The sequence below is a fragment of the Phoca vitulina genome, unplaced genomic scaffold (assembly GCF_004348235.1).
Source record: "Phoca vitulina isolate PV1807 unplaced genomic scaffold, GSC_HSeal_1.0 scaffold13, whole genome shotgun sequence".
NCBI classification, from domain to species: Eukaryota; Metazoa; Chordata; class Mammalia; order Carnivora; family Phocidae; genus Phoca; species Phoca vitulina.
The window spans coordinates 1,272,305-1,293,861 of record NW_022589716.1 but is presented as its reverse complement, the minus strand read 5'-3'; the positions used below and the strand labels follow the sequence as shown (position 1 = coordinate 1,293,861).

The following is a 21,557-nucleotide window of genomic DNA, read 5'->3' as shown; positions in this document are numbered from 1 at the left end:
ACAGGCGAATGCAGAGACAGAAAGAGGACTAATGGTTGCAGGGGGGCTGGGCGGGGGGCATGGGGAGAGACTGCTTGTGGGGATGGGGTGATGAAAACGTTCTAGAATGGACCATGGTGACAGCCGTGCAACTCTGAGAATACACTGAAGACCACTTAATTGCACTTTGGTGGGTGGACTGTTCCATGTGCAGATTACATCTCAATAAAGATGTTATTAAAAAAAAAAAAAAGGAGCGCCTGGGTGGCTCAGTTGGTTAAGCGTCTGCCTTCGGCTCAGGTCATGATCCCAGGGTCTTGGGATCGAGCCCCACATTGGGTTCCCTGCTCGGTGGGAAGCCTGCTTCTCCCTCTCCCACTCCCCCTGCTTGTGTTCCCTCTCTCGCTGTGTCTCTGTCAAATAAATAAATAAATAAATCTTAAAAAAAAAAAAAAAGTCAAGGTGTCCTCTTTCCCGGTACAAGGGGACAAAAGTGGAAGAGCCACTTCCCTGCGTGCCACCGCATCGAAGTCCTAGTGACTCTCTGAGGAAAAGGCTGGGTCTCAGGAGGGACTGAGGAGTTCAAGGACCCCAGCCTGACCTGGTTGGGAGCAATGGGGACAAAATTGGGGCCTGTTGGGGCAAATACTTCCAGCTCAGTGCCGAGAGCTATTTATAGGACTTGTGCTCCATAAAGAGACAAGATGTGAAGAGAGGAGTGAGTTTTCCTCTTGGGGTGCAAGACAAATAGTGATGCTGATAATGATGACGACGACCAGGATGTTGACGGCAGCTTATCTCTCAGTGCTTACCAGGCATCTATCCCAGGCTGAGAGGCACCATCTTGCTGGCTCATGCCTATTTTACCGACGAGGAGACTGAGGCTCAGCCCGCGGCTGTGCTGGGGGGGAGGACAGGGCTCGGAACCCAGCACTTGACTTGGCAAAATGGGTGCCAGCAAGGATGCAGATGAGAGAATGGTGGGGGCACGATGGGGTCTGATGCTGACCAGGCAGGTTCAACAGGGAACGTGATGTCCCACAGTGGTGCTGTGGGGGTGTACACCTCTCCGTTCTCCTGGGGGGCGGGGGTGTGTGAGGGCAGAGCTGCGGGTTGGGAAGCTGCTTCTTCCAAGTCAGTCTTTGGGTCACAGTTGCATCTCCTCAGAGCTCGGGGTAACCGACCTCCTCTGCTTTGATCCTGTCTACACCTGGGGTAGGGGTGAACCTGGCACACTTGAGGAGCAGACAAGAGCCAAGGCGCGCAAAAGTGGAACGGCTCCCACTTTAAATGACAGGCCTCCTGAGGACCCTCGACCCAACACTGGGCCATACCAGTGCCCTACAGGGGACATGGGGACATAAAAATCCATTACCTTTAATCTAGCCCAATCTCTAATCTTACAGATGAAATTACAACCAAGAAATAAGATAAGCTGTAAAAAAAAAAAAAAAATCTGTTAACTTTAAAATGAGCTTTAATTTGTTTTCCTTAAGTGCATTTATCGATGTAAACAGAGCATGTTAAGAGATTTCAGGGGAGAGCAGACTATTGCTGGTATGTTGGTTTTAATTCACAAAAGAAAAAACTACAACGCCAATGGCTTGGACTGACAGCAGCTTGGGGGGGTGGGGGAGAGAAAGAAAGGCTCCCGGCTGACGCCCCTCCGACCTGGTTACTGGTCCCAGTTGCAGTCCCTACGGGAGGGTAGAGCTGCCACAACAGAACCGGGTGACGGCAGTTAAAAACCAACTCAGACTGCCCCGCGGTCAGTCTGTTGCTCGCGCCTCGGCCCATGCCAAGCGCGGCCTCACGCTTCGGGCCCGTCCGGCCAGAGGTGCGCACGAGCTCCCAGTCACCTGGGTCTGCTGCTGGGAATCAAAGACAGAATCACTTCATGACACTACAGATCTGGAAAAATAAAAATCTCAGCTAGAAAGTACGTCCGATTTGGAGACAGCGGGAGGGAAGAGGCGTCAGGGGGCTGCCTGGGGCGCCAAGAGGCAGATGCCCCAAGCCCAGGTGGACCGTGCGTGGTTGCGCGTTCAGGGTCACCTGCGGCCCTCGGCGCTCGGGCAGGGAATGCCGAGAGGCCTGCTGACCATGCCCAGGCCCCGCCGGACTACAGAGCAGCACCTGGCTGTGAACGGGAAGGGCCGCCCCAAGCTTCTTTCCTCAGGATTTCCGTAATTTGTGCTTCCCTTTGGTTTGGTTTGACAGTTGAGAAGAATGGGGGGGGGGTGGGGGGGAAATGGTTTTTGTCACTTGTCCAAACCAGACAGAAGAGGAGAAAGTAGGCGTCAGATGTGCTAGGTGGACGCTTCGTGGGCCCGGCATGCGTCGCCTCGCTCAGGGTGTGGAGCCTGGAACTCCCGGAACCCTCACTGGCCTCTGGGGGCCTGGCTTCTGTGCTGGGGATGTGAACGGGCTTCCCGGTGGGGCTTTGCTTGTATTGCAATGAGATGAGGATTAAAGGCCTGGAGATGGAGGCCCACCATGTTGGCTGATGTTGATGGCCACACCTCAACTCCATCTTTCTCTCTGGTTACACGACGAGAGGGCCCGTTCAGCAGACATCGAGGGAAAAATAGCAAATTCTTAACTTATTCCATCTCCAAAGTGGAAAAAGATCAGACAGTTACTAAAATAAACAATTTCTCAATTGTGTCTGGTGGCCATGGGCCCAGTGGCCGCGGCACGGCAGGGAGTGTTGGAGGGGGAGGGCCCCGGCTGAGTGAGGGACTCACTCCGGACAGGCACAGTCAGCCACGCGGAGCGAGGCTCAGAGTAAGGCAGCGTTCCTCACAGAAGAACACATCGGAAAAAGCCGCTCCTCTTCTGCTGGTCTGGTGTGATTTTGACTCCCTGGTTGCTCCCTTGGGGACTATTGCCTTCCTGAAATGGCAAAAAGTTTTCTGAGGTCATGGCTGAGCATCAGCTCTATGTCTCTTAACCAACCAATGAACCAACCAACCACCCATCTGCCAGTCCACCCACCCCTCTATCCCCTCCCATTTGTCAAACCTCCGTCACCTTCCAACCAGCCAACTGTCCCTTCCAACAGACAACTCACTTTTCTCAGACCCACACATCTGCTACCTACCTCCCCTTTCCAACCATCCATTCTTCCACTCTTCTTACTCGCCTGCCCATCCCCCCTCTTCCATTCATCCCTTCAATATGTTTCCCACCATTTGCTCACCCCACCCATCTCAACCTCCTTTCCCTACTTCCTTCTCTCCATCCATCTACCCAACTGTGCTGAGTCCCTCACAGTGAGGCAGCCCAGGGGCAGCAGAAAGACTGTCCTCTGAGATTGGGGGGGGGGGAAGAGTGGGGTTGGGTTCAAGGTCACAATGCCACTCACACCTGGCTGGTCTCCACGTCCCTGTGCCAAGGCTCTGACTCAGCACCTCTCCCCTTGTCCACCTTCTGCCCCACAGCTTGTACTGTAGGCCCTAAACTCTAATCTTGTCCACTCAGTCCATACTGAAACCCACCCACGCTCCCCCATGTTCAGGGGGAATGCCCTAAGTCCCTCACCCAGCATTTGAAGCCTCTGCCTGTCATCTGGCCCCTGCCTACCCTGGCAACTCAGATCCTACTTTCTCCCGTTCCACCCTGTTTGCATGGTTTAGTCCCCTTTTCTTTGACTAATTCCTTCTCATCTTTTTGCTCTGAAGTAAAACCCGAATTTATTCAAGTAACCATCGAATGCCTATGCTGTGCAAGGCCCTTGTGTGGACACTGGGCATGCAGTGGTGGGCAAATGGTCCTGCCTTGGGGAGTTCACACCGTAGAGGGAGACAAATCGCACGGGTCTACAAATAAGCAGTGATTTCCCATAGCAGCGAGTAATGAGAGAGAGAACAGGCAGAGAGTGGAGAAGCGTTTTGAGGGCGGTATCTGAACAGAGGCCTCGTGAAGTGAGGCCAGGGACAGTCCAGGGTTGTGGTCAGTGGAGTAACTGCCCCCCAAGACGTCCACGCCCTTGTCCCTGGAACCTGTGCAGAAGGAAACCTGACACAGCGGAGGGAGTTTGCAGATGTGTTTGAGCTGAGATGGGGAGAGCGGCCTGGATCATCCAGGTGGGCCCCATCGAACGCTGTGACTCCTTAAAAGCAGAGCAACTTCCCGGCTATGGTGGAGAGCGTGGGGACAAAGGAAGCAGGGTCAGAGAGATGCTGAGCAGCTGGCTCAGAAGATGGAGGAAGGGCTCACAAGGCAAGGAATGGTCTCTAGGAGCTGGACAAGGCAAGGAAACGGGTTCTCCCCTGGGGCCTCCGGGGATGAGGGCACCCCTGCCGACACCTTGGTCTTAGTCCGGTCAGACCCGTTTCCGACTTGTGACCTCTGGAACTTTTACACGCATGTGTTGTGGAAGCTGCTGAGATTGTTACGGGAATGTGTTGCGGTAGCCCGAGGACGCTGATGCAGGAGGGGAGCACTGCAGGGGGAGGGGAAAGTCCAAATGAACATGGCGGGGAGGGTTCAAGGAACAGGAAAGGGCCAGTGTGGCTGGAGCAGACGTCAGGGACGCAGCGGGGTGAGAAGGTGGGGAGGGCGGCAGCGGCCTAGGCGGTGTGGAGTTTGCGCTCAGTGCAGTGAGGAGCGCTGGGCTGGGCAGAGCGGGGAAGCGCCGGAGGTCTGGGAGTAGGGTGGGCGCTGGTGGAGCCCGGCTTTCTAGGATGCTCTCGAGAGAGAAGACAGGGGTGGGCAGAGCTGGCCGCATCAGTGATGTAAGACAGATACGAGCTTGCACCTAGGAGAGAAATACGCTCTGGAGAGCTAAGGCACGGCGCAGTGATTATAGTCAACAGTACTGTGTTGACTCTATTACACCATATTATCAACTTCAGAGTTGCTAAGAGACTCGATCGTAATTGTTCTCAACACAAAGAAGGAATGATAATTATGGGAGGTGATGAAGGTGTGAGCTCACGCTACTGCAGTAATCGTATTTCAGAATATCAACGTGTTAAGAGCAATGTATCGTACGCCTCAAACTTGCACGATGTTACATGTCAATTATGTTTCAATTAAAAAGAAAAGGCAGAGAGGAAGTGGCACGGGGCTGCGACTCTGAATGTAAACGAAGGTGTTTTGTAGGAATTTAACTGTCTGTGATTTGCAATTCGGTTCAGAAATGAGTAGGAATTTAACCGTCTGCGATTTGCAATTCGGTTTAGAAAAAGAGGAAATGCAAGGACTACGGCTGCACATCAGTGCTTCATGCTCTACGGAGGTGATCCACGGGCCGAGGAAAGCAGAGCGTCACCACAACGCTTAGCCTAACTGCCAGGGGGCAGGTGGCAGAGGGATCATCAAGAATCTCGATTTTACTGTCATGTTGAAGAGGAAAGAAAGGATAGGAAAATGACATGCTGTTGCTGGTCAGTGTGTTTGTGTACGTGGATTGCTTCCTGTTTCGGCTAAAAGGCTGCTACTAAATTGATCATATCCCTTATGATTCCGTTCACAGCACCTGAGAATTACGAAGGCACATTTTAAATCAGATGTGAACTACCTGAGTGGTGTTTTGCGTCCTACGTGCCGTTTTGTGTGACCAGATGTAACTCAAGCGACACATAGCTGGCTTTATGCTCTCATATCAGACGACGAGGGGTGGGAAAGGGCTGGGGAAGAGTGGCCACTGGGCTGGAGGCTCTGGAGCAAGACTCACAGCAGTGTTTAGGTTTAGCTAAACACGCCCAAAGTATAGTCAAGTATGCACACACGACCAAAGGCAGCTCTAGAAATACTGAGCGCCTGGCACTATGAAACAAAAAAGCCAGAAAACAAACAAAAAGGGTGGATGGGGAGGAATCCGGGCACGACTTCTCTGAGGCCCCAGGGCCCTACTGAAGGTCACAGAGCTGTCCCGGCCTACAGAATTGGGGATGGACTCATTGATATGGAGAGCCGGTGGCTGGCAGACATAGGCCTGCTGGCGGCCTTGTCACGGGGTGGGCTGTGGCTCTGGGCCTGCCTAGGGCTTTTGTGCAAGAGGCTCTCTCTCCCAGGCGGGGTGGAAAGAGCCGTGTGTCCCCGGCTAGCCCGTGTGCTCGGCAGACAGCACCTGGCACGGAGCAGCTCTGAGCCAGGGAGGAAAGGAAGGATGGAGCAGAGCAGCGCATCCGGGTGTGGAGGCCCACACCTCTCCTGCTAACTCTCGCCCCCTTCCCAGAGATGCCCCACCGGGTCTGGCTGGGCCCTAATGCGCAGATCTGCCCGGAGATGCATCACAGCACTGAGGCCAAGGACAGCTGGCTCCAACAGGGAGCCGTGCAAGGATTCAAAAAAGGACATACACTCACCAATTTTTTGTCCATTTTTGCTTTGATGTCTCTGGCGAGAGTGAAAAATGCCTGTGGAATAAGCATGTCATTAATGTCCCTGGAGCAGGGAGCAGAGAGGGGCTTGCCGGTTCCGGGCTGCTCCGTGTAGGAGATGTGGTGGGACCATGGCGGGAGAGGGGGGCAGCATTAGGGCAGCTCCCTGGGTGTGGGTGTCCCCTGTCCAGCCCCATCTGCCACTACTGGGCTACTCCTGTCAACCTCTACCACCACCTCCCCTGAGCCAATTACCTGGGACATGGGGACACCCCTGACTGGACAGAAAGGACACTCAGGTTCAAAGGGGTCAGTGACTTGTCTGAAGGAAGGATCCAGGAGGAGGACCTAGCTTTCCATCCCAGAGTCCTGTGTTCTGTCCACTTTTGCCCCTGCTTCTTGATGGGCAGGGGCAGGGCAGAAAGGACAAGTCGTTCTTAGCCAAACAAGCTTCATCTGGGGTCCCTGCCAGCAGGAAGGCCAGGAAGGGCTGGTACCAGGTGGAAGGTTTGTCTCCCCATGCTTGACAAAAGCTCGACCTGGCCCTTTTGGGGGCCACATGATGTGGAAAGTTCTGTTGTGGAGGGTGACTTGGGGTGCTGGAAGACAAGAAGCTTCCCTGAGGAGGGCCCACTTGGACTGGGCCCTGAGGGAATAGAGGGTACGAGGAGGGTGCTGCACAAGGTGGCCCGGGATGGAGAGTGGTGGGCGAGGCCCAAGCCGTGGGCGGTGCACACTGGCTGGGGCTGGTAAGGGAGGGCCTTCGGTGCCAGGCGTACGGGGTTGAGCTCAGGAGTGACAGGGAAGATCCACTTTAGAAAGATCACTGGGGTGGTGGGATGGAGATCGGCAGGTTAGCTGCGAGGCTGGCATCCCCGTGGAGAAGAGAGGGTGGCCTGGTCCGAGGCTCAGCCAGGGCTCCCTACTCCATCTGGGCTGCGACTGGGGCCTGTCTGGGCGGGTGGCGTGGCTAAGAGCACAAACTTGGAGCCAGGCCTCGGCACCAGTCAGCTGGGTCTGTCCGAGGCTCAGTTTCTCCACCTGCAAAACTGTGCCTGCTCCCCAGGGCTGCCCAAGAGCCACTGAGGTAATACCCTAGGTGGCCAGCCGGGCCCTGCACCTGCTGATGGCACAACATGGCAGCGGTTCCCCCAAGGGGCCTGGCATATGGCAATGCCCCAAAACTGCCTACCGGCCACCTGGCTAATAAGACAGCCCAGAGCCTGAGGTCAGTCCCTCTGGAAGAGCCTCCCCAGAGGGGGCAGCGTGTCCCTCAGCCTGGAGGGGTCCGTGCTGTGGGCCCAGGACTCACGTTCTCCACGTTGATGTTGGCCTTCGCACTGGTCTCCATGAACTTGATTCCGTAGTCCAGGGCCAGCTGTGAGGAAGGGAGACACACAAGTGCACCTCAGCCACCAGGCGCCCCTGAACGCCACAAACCACCAAGTGGGGAGCAAGGAAGTTGAGGGGGGGGTCTCAGGCCATGGATGTGACCTCCTGGGCTGCTCCCTCAAGCCCCGAGTGGAGAGCAGGTGGTGAATGGGTGAGCGTCCCTGGCAGGAAGATGGAGGGGGCCTGGTTCAAACCACGGCTCTGTCCCCTGCTCCCTGTGGTCTCAACAGGTTCCCACCAGATGCCATATGGGAGCACGCAGAGCACACCCCAGAAGCCCTCGTGCTTGCAGTCTTTAGACAGAAGCCCAGCTGGGTGAGTGCTTTCCACTCTCCCTTCTCAAGGAAAGCACCACACTGGCGCAACCAAAGTGTCCTGGTTTGCCTGGCAAAGTCCTGAGTCCCAGGTCCCCTCAGTCTTGTACAAGCCAGGATGGCGGGTCATTGTATGCTCAGAAACACCGTGAAGGAGTCTCCCCCAAAGCCCACTCCATCAGCGAGCAATCGGGGACCGTTTGCGGCAGAACAGGCCTCCATGCAGAGAACCCTAAAACCCTGAGGTCCCTCTGCCACGAGGCACCAGGCCCAAGCCGGTTGCCGTGCCCACCTTTTCTCCCCGTTCCTTGGAAACTTGTCTCTTGTCGTTCACATCACACTTGTTCCCGAGTATCATCTTTTCGACATCTGCAGAAGCATGCTGGGGGGGAGAGGCAGACAGGGGAAGTGAGAGGTCAGACGGGACGACAGGCCAACATGCAGTCTGTCCCCTGAAATCAGCGTGGTGGGCCAAGACTGCTAGCACACCCTTGCACAGGTGACAAGCCGGACCTGAGAGGCTGAGTCATGGTCTGTTCATGTCACACAGCCAATAAGAGCAGAGTCCAGGTTCTAATACTCTGACCAAGCACATGCCTTCCGGCTGCTGAGGACAGCTTCTCTATGGGCTGTGTCACCCAGGATCCGAGGCCATCCTTGGGCTCCTGGCAGGGTCTGGCCTATGGGAGGCAAGCGAGGCTGGGCTATTTCCCCCTGCTCGCCTCCCTCCCTCTCTGGCTCCTCTGCTGGAGGCCCCAGCTGCTGTCCTGGGACCTTCTGCCCCACTCCAGCTCGCTCTGTTTGGGCTCTGGAAGTGGGCAACGCCTGTTTGGGGGTGGCCCCCCCCCCACCTCAGCCAGCCCTGGGTACTTCCCCATCCCCTGGCGCTCCCACAACTGCCCCCCCTCACACAATGCCTGATCAGAGCTCCTCCTCCAACCTTTTCCCAGGCCCCAGTGGAGGAGTCTGCGCTTCCCGAAGGACCTGGGTATGGAAAAGGACCTTCTCTGTATAGCTCAGATCTGGTCTTGGCGAAACACGCTTCACCGCTCCCTGCCTAACTTCCTGTTAACTGCAAGGCCCCCTCTCGCCCACTGGCCAGAAATAGCGAGTTTCCACAAAGACCAACAGGAGCAGTTCCTCGTCCTCAGCCAGGGCCCAGCCACCAGCCAGCCAATGTGGGGGTGTCAGGACGGCAGCCTGGTGCCACTGCTCAGAGGCCAGCAGTGACGTGACCTTTGGCCATGGCTTTACGGATGGGTGAAGTCCTCTGGCTGCACCTCAGACCCGAAGCCCCACTTGATGAGTCATCAAGAGCCGCAAGTGCCATCGTCCAAGGCGGCTCTGCAGGTGACAGCAAGCTCTATGGGGAGCCGAAAGGCGAGGACACCAACTCTGGGCCCGGAAGGTGGGGCTAGCAGACCCTCCTTCCCAGCCGGCTGCACTATAAGAGCTGTGGCCGGAACACAGGTAGCTCAGACCAGCTCACACCCTGCTCTGCTGAAACTCAGCACTGTCGGAAATGCCTCCCCACCACATCCACCAGACACAAGGGTCATGCCTATTCCAGAACCTTCCTTTTCTGCAAAGCACCAAATGCTCATGGTGATCAAGAGCTTGGATATCCCTTCTCTCGTGACTGAGACACTGCCCAAACCCAACAGCCCCGCTGGGGAAATGGGCTTTCAGGGCCACCGTATGATGAGGCCAGGCCCACGTGTGGTCTCCAGCGTCAGCTGCCTGGCTTCTAGTCCCCATTCTGTGTATGTCCCTAGCTACGGGGCTCTTGGCAAGTGACTTCTAGGGGTCTCTGTGCCTCAGTGATCTCATCTGTGAACCACGCAGCCCTGGGGTGGGGACTGCGGAGAGGACATGTATGAAGTTCCTGTGCATGTGACGGGTTGCAAGCCTTACCTCCTCAATGTTCCGAATCCAGTTCCGGATGTTGTCAAAGGATTTCTCGTTGGTGATGTCATAGACCAGCATGATGCCCTGAGCGGAGGGAGACAGACACGTGCACTGCACAAGCTGCGAGCTGAGGGGGAGGCCCCCAGCAAGGTGGGGTGGCTGGGACGGACCCCAACAGGACAGCCCTCCCACAAACTCCCTCCACTCCATCCCTGCGGCCCGTCCTTCTGCTGGACTGCAGCACCAGCTCCTCGCCGGTCCCAGGCTCTAGTCCTGTCTGCCTAGCCACCAAGGTGACCCTTCACCCTACAGACCAGATCCCACCAAACTCATGCTTATAACCGAGCCTTGCAGGCTCCCCAGTGCCAGCAGGTTAAGTATGGCCCATGCTCTGGCAGCCCACAAGGTCCTGCCGACCTCCCAGCCTCATGTCCCACAGCTCCCTGCCCTGCATGCTGTGCTCCATGGCCCCGGTGCCCGCTGGGCCCCTCTCACGCCCACTCTCCCTCACCCCACCCTGCCCGAGTCTCCTCTGGGCACTCTAGCATGACCTCTCATCTGGCATCTACTATGTGCCAGGTACTACAGCAGGGTCTCCCTGAAACCACACAGGTCCTGGTCACATGGGTGCCACGGTCCCCACTCTGCAGATGAGGACCTTGAGGTGTGGGGATGGCTAGGCTCATCTCCCATCCCATGAAAGAGTAAAGGGCACAACTGGGGCCTGAACCCTGACACCCTGTGTGTTCCAGTGACTCCGCCTAAGTGGGGGCCAGCTTGGAGCACAGGGCTGGGCAGCACTGAGGCCCGAGGTTCCATAACCAATGCATGAGCACCCAGGAGACAGTCCAGGGGTCCCGCAAGAGCTGCACAGTGAACCTACCTCCACCTGGGCCCATGATCTTGCCATCACTGAGCAGGGCAAATATCCTTGCTTGATACAAGGGAAACTGAGGTGCACAGAAGTGACCTTTAAGACTGAAGCCCAGGCAAGGCTAACTCTGAAGAAGCTGATCACACCATCTCCCGTTAGGAACCTCCCTGGGCCCTCATCAGGACCAAGCAATGCTGAGGGCCACCTTTGAGGCCCATGGCCCCAGCTGTCCTGCCCCGGCCTGGCTTACTCAATTCCCTCAGGTTACCCCCTCCAAGGGGCCAGCCCGCACCCATGACCTCTGGTGCTAGCTAGGAAGTCTCTGAGGCTACCTGAGTCTGCAGAGTAAGAACACGGGATGTGGGTGCTGTGGGGGGGATCACTGGGAGACTATGTGACAAAACCTCAAAGACGGGGCAAGACAGCCACTGCAATCCCGAATCCTGGCCATGAACCTTAGGGGACACACAGTGGCCTCGTAGCCTGCCACAACTACAGCCATGGCCAGGACCCCTCAAAAATGCCATCTGGGGGCCCTTTCTCAGGGCTTTCTTGGGGAGACTGAGCAGTGGCCACTTGCGGGATAACTCAACGGAGCTTTCAGTGGCTGTGCTGTCCACCACGCCCCAGCCAAGGCCAGCTTGAGTAGAAGACTCTGGCATGCAGACTCCATAAGTCAAGCATCGTGGAGGCCTCTGCCCCGCAGCTGCCCTCTGGCCATCAGGGGCAAGAAATGACCGGGGTCCCGAGGCCTTTCCACTTGTTTATCCAGGGACTGGCCCCTCTGCTGGCCCAGGACTCTGGCCACCACCAGCAAGCTGATGCCACAGGCTCAAGATTCCAAGGTCCCAGATATTCACCAACCAAGGGGTGCGGGCAGTGGGTAGAGCTCTATCAGGAAAGAGAAGTCCCTAGAAAGCACGGGATCACTCTGTTCCAGGTCCTCCTGGAAACTCTCCTTGGAGCTCCAAATGATCATTTTCCCAGCCCTCGTTGGGCACAGCTCCCCATATCAGGCTGTAAGCTCATGATGGGACAAGAGACATCAAATGTTGCCCAAATTTGGGACCCAAGAGTCTAGTACTATACAGGGAAAGGATGATGGCTTCCATGGTGGCAATGTTCTCTGAGCTGTCCCATGAGGTTACCACTGGCCTCACATGGCTCTGGGGTAGCTAAAATGCACCTGGTCCTACCAAGGGGCTGGATTTCTTATTTTAATCAATTTAAACTCAAAGAGCCACACGTGGTTGCCGGCTTCTATACAGGTTAGCACAGATCTAGGACTGCAAACCACAAACACTTGGGGTTGGACAGGGCCACACAAATGGCTCAGCCTAGTGTCACCAGGGGCTGGCTGAGGATGTGGGCACTGGAGACAACCAATCAGTACTGGCCTAGCCATCTACCCTTTGCGTGAACCTAAGCAGGGCACGAAACCATGCTGAGCCTCAGGTCCCCCATCTGTAAAATGGGGATAACCATGGCACCCATGCTCGGGGTTAATGGCCAAGACCTGGGCCCAGCAGCTGGCCCAGGAAGGGGCTCAGTGAATGGGTCAGTAGGGAGCTCTTTCAGGCCAGACAGGGATGGGGCCTACTTGAGGCCACACAGTAGAAGCTCCCCCAGGACCCCAGATCCCTGAGGCCCCTGCCTCACCAGAGGACAGCAAGGTGAAAGGAAAATGAGTAAATAAATTTTAATGAGGAGTGCTAAGGTTGCAACCCACATGACTGAGTTTCTATTATGTTTCAGAAGCTATGTAGGATACTCTAAATACTTAATGCCTTCATTCATTTCTGTAGTCCGCCAGTATTTCCTAAACACCCACCACATACCCACCATGGTCCCGGGCACAGGGCACGTGGCAGTGACCAAGATGTGGCCCTGCCCTCACAGAGCTGATGGTCTAATGGAGGAAACAGGCATCTATGCAGTTGTACATCGGGTGCACACTGGGAAGGGCGGGGTGCAGTGGAAGCTGGAAAGGGGGAGCTGGCCATCCATCCTCACTGCTGCCTGGAACACAGTCCTGTTCTCTGTCCCACTTTCCAAGTCAGGAGATGGAGCTCAGAGGGTGACGCGAGGCACTGAGCCAGGCTGCAGGCGTCTGCCTCCCCCTCCCTCTGGCCCCTGAGCACTCAGCTCTGTACATGCCTCACACACGCACAACCCACTTGCAGCCCCCGAGGGCAGGAACTCAGCCCACTCCAGGTCGTCCTCTACATCTAGCTCAGGCCTGGCCTAGAGAAGGCGCTCAGTAAAAGTACTGGAGGGATGAGGAATGAGTCTTCCTATCACATCACCCTGCCTCTGGCCCAGGTGACAAATATAACGGCCAACAGCCCAGAACAAGTCAGCTCCTGGATCGTTCTTCAAGTCTTCAATAGCAGATTCCATAGAGACTACGTGGGCCACGTGAACGCTCCTAAGTGTTGGGGCATGCCATCTCCAACTTCACTGACCTCACCTGGAAGAACCGGCTTCCTGGGTCTTCCCTCATTCCCAAAGAATTAGGTTTCCTTAAACCCTGCATTGTCTCTAAAGCAGAAGAGGATGTATGTGGGGGCAGGGCACAGTCTTCTCCTGAAATTAACCTGGGACTGAGGACCCCTGAGAACCCCGAGCATGGACTCCCCAGAAAGATCCAGGTTTTGGTATTCAAGACGGTGATGTTCATTTTGACTTTAAAAAAAAAAAAAGAAAAGAAAAGAAAAAGAAACAAAACCCAATCCATACCATTGCGCCCCTGTAGTAGGCTGTCGTGATCGTCCGAAACCGTTCCTGACCAGCTGTGTCCCTAAAGCAGAAAAAGGGATACCAGTGACAGCAAACATGAATAATCATTACAGTGGGGACAATGGACACCTACCCAGGATGGACACCCTGCTTTCTCACAGGTCATTTCCTGATTCACCGTCCTGCCCCGCGGCAGCAGCCCCATTCTCCCTCTTCTTACAGAGAAGGAAGCGGTGACTCAGAGGTGTTAAGGACCTGACCCACTAGGCCTAAAGTCATGTCCCATGTCCCCCTAGGACTCCTCTGTTTCCTAGGGATTCTCCCCAGAGTTTCTGGGTCACCGAAGAGCCAAGTCAGGTATTATCTGTGAAAGTCCAGGGCCACACAGGTCTGGAAAGGGCTGGTTCCATGGCGGGTGGGCTGAGCTGGGCAACCTCAGCGGGGCCCCAGACGCACTTCTGCACTTGCTCAACTGTGGCCCCAGTCTAGAAAAGTCTCTAACCCCGTGGATACTGCTAAGAGCAGAAGGAGGAAGAGAGAGGGGAAGAAGAAAGCGAAACTTCTGCCTGTGGCCGCGGTGTCACTTTGGACTTCGGGCACCAAGGCTGCTGGGAGCCATGCATGGCAGGTAGAGGTACTTCTAGAGGCAGCCAGAAACTGCCTGATTCCCAACTAACAGGGCGTTAGGCCTCATCCAGATCTGGACTCTAAAGTCTGAGTCAGAGGTGAATGCCACGGAAGCCGAGGGGACGCACTCGGCAAGCAGGGCAATGCTCGTGCTCTGACGCTGGGGTGAGGGAGACAGGCTGCAGGGAGGGTGGCTCCGTGGCCCCTCTCACGGCAGCCCCTCTCACCACAGGTGCTTGCTGGGACTGGGAGACTGCACCACCCTCTCAAATAGGACTTCTCTTTAACTTGGCTCAGGGCACATACTTCCCTGCCAGTGACGTGGCTATAGGGAGGGACTCCCCTCCATCTGACCATGTGAGCTCAGCCTTCCTGCTGCCACGCGCAACAGACCACAGTTGGCGTCAGTGACAGGGATTCACAACGGCTCTAATTTGATGTATCACAAGGAATCAGCCCCAGGTAAGTGGAATAGAAATGGGTCTCACCACTGGGCCCGGGCCTCAGTTTATTTTTGGTTCTGGGGTTTCGGGTCTGTGCGTTAGAGAAGTTAGGCCTGGGCTTCCCCACGACAGAAGAGAGGAAATGATGCCTGGCCTCCTTCAGCGAGCTGGTAAGCTCAAGAGGAAATGCTGGGCTGGGGAATTTCGCTGCCCTGCAGCCTCCATCACTGCCTGGGCACAGAGGCCTCTCCAAGTTCAATGGAAGTAGGCCACAGGGAAGCCCAGACCCAGCTGTGCCCACACCGGAATGCTGAGCTAACCAGGACTAGCAGCTATGTCCCCCGAAGGTGCTGACACAGACTCCAGGCCCCAGTAACCAGCAAAGCACAGTCCCTGAGGTTTCTGAAGAAAGCCTGACGTGTATGGCTGGGCACAAAGAGATGGAGGCCATGGTCACAGGGAGGGGGAAAGAGGCACAGGGCTTCTGGCTGTAAGTGCTCACTGGCGAAGGGGCTGATGGTGGCAACGACTCTTACCATATTTGCAGCTTAATTCTCTTGCCATCGAGCTCTATGGTCCTAATTTTAAAGTCAATTCCTGAAAGAAAAGGAAAAAAAAAAAAAGGCACATCACTGTCAGCCCATTTCCGAAGCTGCATCTGAGGCGGGCACTGCCGACCTGCACAGGTAACAGCATCCACGGCTTATGGAGCACCTGTCCGGCACCACGCACGTGGCTTCTCGGAATCACAACAAATCTGGAGGCACCTGGAGAGCTTTCTCCTCTCATGGAAGGGGAGGCTGAGGTTCAGAGGGCAGACAGCTGCCCAGAGTGAAGCGGCAAGCGGCACAGCTGGTGGGCAAACCCAGGTACTTCAGGTGCCAAAGCCTTGTTCTATCCCCTCTCCCCACCGGGCTGCCTCTCGGGGTGGGCCTCCATAGAACACTTTGCAGGCCAGAGCCCCACGCTTCCCGCCACCCAGCACCAGGCCCTCCAGGCACACAGGGCATGGAGCCCCATGACACCCCACAATGTCGCTCCCACGGCCCCCAGGCCTCCAGCTTCCCCACCTGCTGTTCCCTCTCTGCAGGCGGTCCCCACTCTGCCCACCTGTCAGTCCAACAAACTTTCTCCTTTAGGACATGCTGGAAGGTCACCTTCCAAGAGGCTTTCCTCACCCTGCCCCCCCTTGTCCGCTTTGCCCAAGACCAGGGTGACCTTTCAGCCTCTTCAGGTGCTCTCCAGGCTCTTACCCCCTTAGTTCCCTCCCAGGCTTTCCAAACCACAGTCAACCATGTCACAAAGCTAACCTCTGTTCCAAACCTTCCAGTGTGTCTGCCAACGGATGGATGAACAAAATGGGGTCCATCCATACTACTACTCAGCCATGAAAAGGAACGAAATCCTGACACACGCTGCAACATGGATGAACCTTGAGAACATCATGCTGAGTGAAAGAAGCCAGACATGAAAGGTCACAGAGCGCAGGACCCCATTCGTATGAATTCTCCAGAACAGGCAAATCCAGGCAAAGAGGAGATCAGCGGTCACCAGGGGTTGCAGGGGGAATGGGAGATTCAGGGGGTTGATAAGGGGTTTGGGGTTTCTTTTTGTCATAACAAAAATGTTCTAGAATTGGCTGCGGTGATGGTTGTACAACTCTGTGAATACACTAAAAGCTGCTGACTTGTATGCTTTAAATGGATGAACTCTATGGTTCATGAATTGTATCTCAATAAAACTGTTAAAAAAAAAACACTTTCCACTGGCTTCCCACCACCCCCTCAGCCCCAGAATAAAGTGAGAAGAGTTGCGTGTGTGCTCCCAGGTCCTGCCCAGCCTGGCCACCTCGCCGCACCCGTGGCTCACGTGACTGCTTCCTAAATATCCCTAGCACGATCTGGCCTCGGGGCTCTCATGCTTGCTCTTCCTGTTCTTGCAATGTTGTTTCCTTCCACAGCTACCTGGCTCTCCTGGCCCTTCACTCAGGTCTCTTGTTCAAGTCACCTCCTCCGGGGAGCCTTCCTGACCATCCTCACTCTCTCTCCTCCCACTTCTTTTTCTTCTTCATGCACTTATCCCTGACAGTGTATACTTGCTCCATGAACCTGGGGATAAAACTTGCCCATGTGAATGCCCTGCATGGAGGGCAAACAGCCCAAATCTCCACCCATGAAGCCTTGAGGCTGAAGCCTGGCTTGACCCCTCAGAACTGATGATGGGGATGCTAATTCCATCCCTGTCCACCTCAGGAACTGTCCAGGGGACCACAGGGAATATCAGCCTGCACGTGAAGTTTGCCCACTAGAACGTAAGCTCCAGGAGGGCAGGGACTCAGACGTCTCGCTCACGGCTGTGTCTCCAGTAATTCAGCATGGCAGAGGCCAACTACGTATTTGCTAAAAACTGATCGCCCAGTCCTGCACACACACCTTGACTACAGGCCTTGTTACATTTCTTTTTCCCTCTGATTCATCCGAGTCATCTCTGCAGCCCCGGAAGCCCTGCTGACACACGGCAGGTGTCGGGAAGGATGGCAGGACAACAGAACTAAGAGCAACGGGGTCTACGTGGCGCTGCGGGGTTTACGAAGCACTTGATGCTACGCCATCTGTCTTCCTAAAGGAATGAGTGAATGGGGCCCTGAGGAGACAGTGGAAGCTGAGCCAGGTTGTAAAGAACCAATTCCAGGAGCCACGGGGCCAAGTTCACACCACAAACGATCGATGGAGCTTATGAGAATAGGCTTTGGCAAAATGAAACATGGGCAGGAAACAAACAGCCACTTAATCCCTGATCTATAAAGAAAATCCAGAGGTACACTTAGTGCCAACAGAGAATCACCTTTATGCATTCAGTTGTATTTTAGGACTAAGAGGCCCAGTGCTGTTCCTTCCTAAAACACCCCCCCCCCACCTCCTGTCACAGACGCACAGGGACATAGAAAATCAAAAAGCACTGTTTCATCGGCAAAGTCCCACAGCAACACTCTGTCCTCTCCTCTTCCTGGGTTTCACTAACAAACCAAATTTAATTAGGAAGTGTAAACTTTACAAGGCTAAGAATTATGAGGCCATTACTTCAAGGTCAAGATGAATTAAATTTTCTTAAAAGACAGAGGCCTGCAGGAAAACTACAAATGTAATGGGAATACCAAGGTGGGAGGAAGGGATTCTGGGTTCAAGGGCCACCTCTACCTCCCCAGGTGACCTTGCCCAAGTCATGTCTTTCTCTGGAAGTAGAGGCCAGTCTCCTCAGAGCCCTCAAGTGCTAGACTGGGTTTTCTGGTCAAGAATTAGGAACCAAACAAAAAGCCCAATTCCTGAACTGATCTCACTAGTCCTTGTGCTGAACAGGAAGTCTCTGATGCTGGGAAACTGAGGTCTGGGTTGAGAGCAATCCACAGCCTGACAGGCCTTAACATCACTTCCTGATTGGTAGAGATGCAAGGGTTATCCCGAAGTTTGACCTTGGGATGGTGGAGGGGGAGGAATCAGAAACATCTGTGTCCAAGGATGGGATGCTGTCACTGCAGGAGCCATTCTGCTTCCTCCAGGCAGCCTCTGGCCATGATGACAACCCCTTATTCACTGTACATTTCTGATCCTCAACCATCCAGGGCACTGGTCAAGGCAGACAGTGTTACTCCTAAACCGAAGAAACAGGGCTCAGAGAGACTAAGTGCTTGTTCAAGGGCAAACAGTGGCTGGAAAGCAGGCATGGCCATTTCCAGTCCAATTCTCTCTCCTCTGCATCCGGCATATAATTGTAAAGTGTAGCTTTACAGGAGGAGGGCAAGGTTGGAAAGAGCAGCTCATCATGGGGTTCAGGGAGATAGGTGATTGGGTTCAAGTTACACATGGGTAAAGCAAAACCTGGTCCCTAGGTTTTCCCCATTCAGAATCAACTCCTGGGCTTGGTGACCATTCTGAAGTAAGGCTGCAGAGCTCACAGGCCACTCCGCTTGATCAGTGTTACTTCCAGGTCAAACGTTTTCACATGGGCAAAGGCTGTTTTTGTGGCATGGGGAGAAGTCAGCTCCACTTTTGTGGATATCAGAACTGAGAAGCAACAAGCCAATTCTGTTCAACCACAATGTGGGCTGGCTCTGTGGGAAAGGCTGTTCTGCAAAGTGACAACCGGTGTCCTGGGCCTCAAGATAGGGAAGTCAGGGCTGTCTGTGGCAGCGGCTGATTTTGGTTTCTCACTGAAGTTTTTTATCTGGCATCTCCTTGGGGATGACAGGTCCTAGGGCAGGCAGCTGTCACTCGCCAATGCTGTCACCCTCAAGTGATGGAAGGTTGGGCAGAGAAAGCCTCCAGACTCCTTCTCACCATTCCTTCTAGAGGAAATTCACCCATGGGGGAAACAGGGTCAGGGAGAGGGGCTTAACCCCTGAACATTCCAGAGGAAAAGAGCAGGAGAGAGCTGGTTTAGAGTTCTGGCCCTCAGATGGACCAGCTGTGGTTGCGCTGGGGGTGAGTGCTCACATCTCTCTGGGATGGTCGGGCCCTGAGTTTTGGGGTTAGACCCACATGGATTCAAATTCCATCTATGCCACCGGCAGACTCTGACCTTGGGTGAGTCTCGTCCCTCCCTGGGCCTCAAATTCCTCGTTTGTGAGACGGGCTCATAAGAGCACCTAACACTGAGGACTGGAGAGTGTGATAATGCACATAAAGCTAGCACACAGTAAATGCTTAATAAGGTCAGATGTTATAGGCCTCTTCGTATGGCCTACTCCCCAAGCCTGTTTCACTTCTGACTCCAAAAGAACAGCTTCGAGGGCTGCTGTGTGGACAGAACTAGATGACCGGCGCCAGAACCCCAGCCCAAGACACGTACTTCCTGACGACCAGGCTGAGGTTGGAGCCTCAGTCTCCCTATCTGCAAAATGGGCACTTGGTTCCCTCCCCCCCAAAGCCCGGGAACTCCCGAAAGGCGGTGGAGGCGGCTGCTCTTCTCCCCTCCGGTCCCCTCGACCCTCTCAGATCCCTGGATCCGTCCGGCCCAGCCGCTCCCTCAGCCCCAGCCCTTCAGGGGCGCGCCCGGCCCGGGCCTCCGGCGTCCCCGGCCGCTCCCCGGCCCCGCTACCTATGGTGGAGATGAAAGTTGAGTTGAAGGCGTCCTCGGAGAAGCGGAACAGGACACAGGTCTTCCCCACCCCCGAGTCCCCGATCAGCAGCAGCTTGAACAGGTAATCGTAGGTCTTCGCCATATTACACTCTCTCCCCGACGGGAAGTGCGGCCAGCGCCTCGCCACTGGCCGCTAGCCCCGTCCATCAGCGCCGAGCCCGCCCCCTATTGGCTCCGGGCCCGCCGCGCGTCACCGCAGCCGTCGCCCGCTCCCGCGCCCCGCCCGTCGCCGGGAGACCTGGGGAAGGGGCGAGCAAGGCGCGGTGCCGGAAGCGGCCCGAACGCGCCGCTCATTGGTCGGCGCTCGGGACAGGGCGGGCTCCAATTGGCCAGCAGTGAGGAGTCGAGGGGCTTCAAATGAAGACCAGCGGGGGGCGTGGCATCCCGGGTCCCCGCCTTCTTCCCTCGACACTGGGGCGGCCCCGCCCCCGGTGGGAGGGGGAGGGCGGGGAGCGTCTCCAACGGCTCCGCGAGCCCGCAGCTCGGGGGCGGGGCTTGGGGCGCGTGCGTACGCTGACCAGGGAGATCGTTAGGCGCCAGCAGAGGGCGCACGCGGGGAGGGCTCTCCGGCTCCCGCCCTTACGGCCTGCGCAGCCTCTGTAGGCGCCGGGGAGAACGCGGGAACCGACCGCGAAGGTGGGCTTGTCGTCTGGAGACCGCTGTGTCAGGCCAGGGGGAACCCAAGAGGAAAGGGGAGTGGGGACGCCCGTCATAGTCGAAGCGAGGGCCCCTCGAGACTTCCTCCGGAGGCTCAGCGCTGGCCAGGGGACTACTTAGGGTTACCCAGGCCTGCGCCCCCGGAGCGGCTTCACCGCCACCATCTGCGCCGAGGCCCGCGGGGACCTAATTAGAGATTGTCCAGACCACTGTCTGCCTGCAGCTTTCCCCCGGAGCCCTGGCAGCCCCAGCCCACTCGGCCGCCAAGGGAGCTGGGTTCGTGAGGATCCTAGGGGATCGTTCCGAGCGTTGTTCTTTGCCTGCAGGTGTTGTCCGCTCTTATAAAAAATACACAGAAAGTAGTTAATCCCCACCCTAACCCACGGGGGTCGATAATGGGTTTCCTGCCTTTTTATGGTGAGAAAACCGAGGCCAGAGCTTCAGTGATTTTCCCAGACTCCAGGTGGGAAATTGGGTCCGAGCTCAGACGCGCAGGCTTCGGAAGCCCGAGATCACCAGGGTTTCCTGCGGCTCAGAGGTGGGCCATGGTGCTGGCGGGGCGTCGAAGAGGCGTCTAGACTCGCGGCCCTGGCCGCCCCTCCTCCATCCCTCCGCAGCCCACTGCGAGAATCTGGCTCCGGGTGGGGAGAGCTTCAAGCGGAGCCGCTCCCACGTCGTCGTCGGTGCCACTGGCCACCTTCCTGGGTCGCTCCCCATTCTACTTGCTGGTTTCTTCTGTCGCCCACGATTCCCCTTCTCCGGGTGCTGCCTCTCAGATTGTATTGCAGTCTTCGGGGTCTCCGCGTGTCCTTTAGGAGTTCCCCGTGGTCCCAGGTCTGCTCGCACTCTGGGGGAGCTCATTCACTCCTGTGGCTGCTAGCATCTCCACGCGCAGGTGATTCTTTGAGGAAATCCATAGCCCGGCCATCCCTGTGTCCAGCCACTTTCTGGACTTGGCAGAGGTACTAAAACATGTCCGCAACTGAACGTGCTAACTTCTACTCAAACTAGCCTGGCCCGAATTACCTTCTGAGTGAAACCGAAGTCATCCTTGACACAGCTCTTTGATCCGCTCACATCTTGGTTCTAGATAGTTGAACCTTGTTCTTCTCTCCACTGGTCTTCCTGATTATTCTGTTCTCTAATCTAGATTTCA

At 55.8% G+C, this 21,557-nt stretch overlaps 1 protein-coding gene across 1 annotated transcript; it reads right to left on the bottom strand.

The window, feature by feature from the left end:
• Positions 1 to 1,438: 1,438 nt before the first annotated feature.
• Positions 1,439 to 19,897, bottom strand: RAB8A (RAB8A, member RAS oncogene family). Its single transcript, XM_032412308.1, has 8 exons — positions 19,703 to 19,897; positions 15,145 to 15,205; positions 13,539 to 13,599; positions 9,932 to 10,009; positions 8,310 to 8,399; positions 7,624 to 7,689; positions 6,297 to 6,347; positions 1,439 to 2,874 (listed from the first exon to the last, which is right to left on the bottom strand). Exons 1-8 carry the CDS (start codon positions 19,824 to 19,826, stop codon positions 2,782 to 2,784), a joined length of 624 nt encoding a protein of 207 aa, XP_032268199.1. The 5' UTR covers positions 19,827 to 19,897; the 3' UTR covers positions 1,439 to 2,781.
• Between the last annotated feature and the right edge of the window lie 1,660 nt (positions 19,898 to 21,557).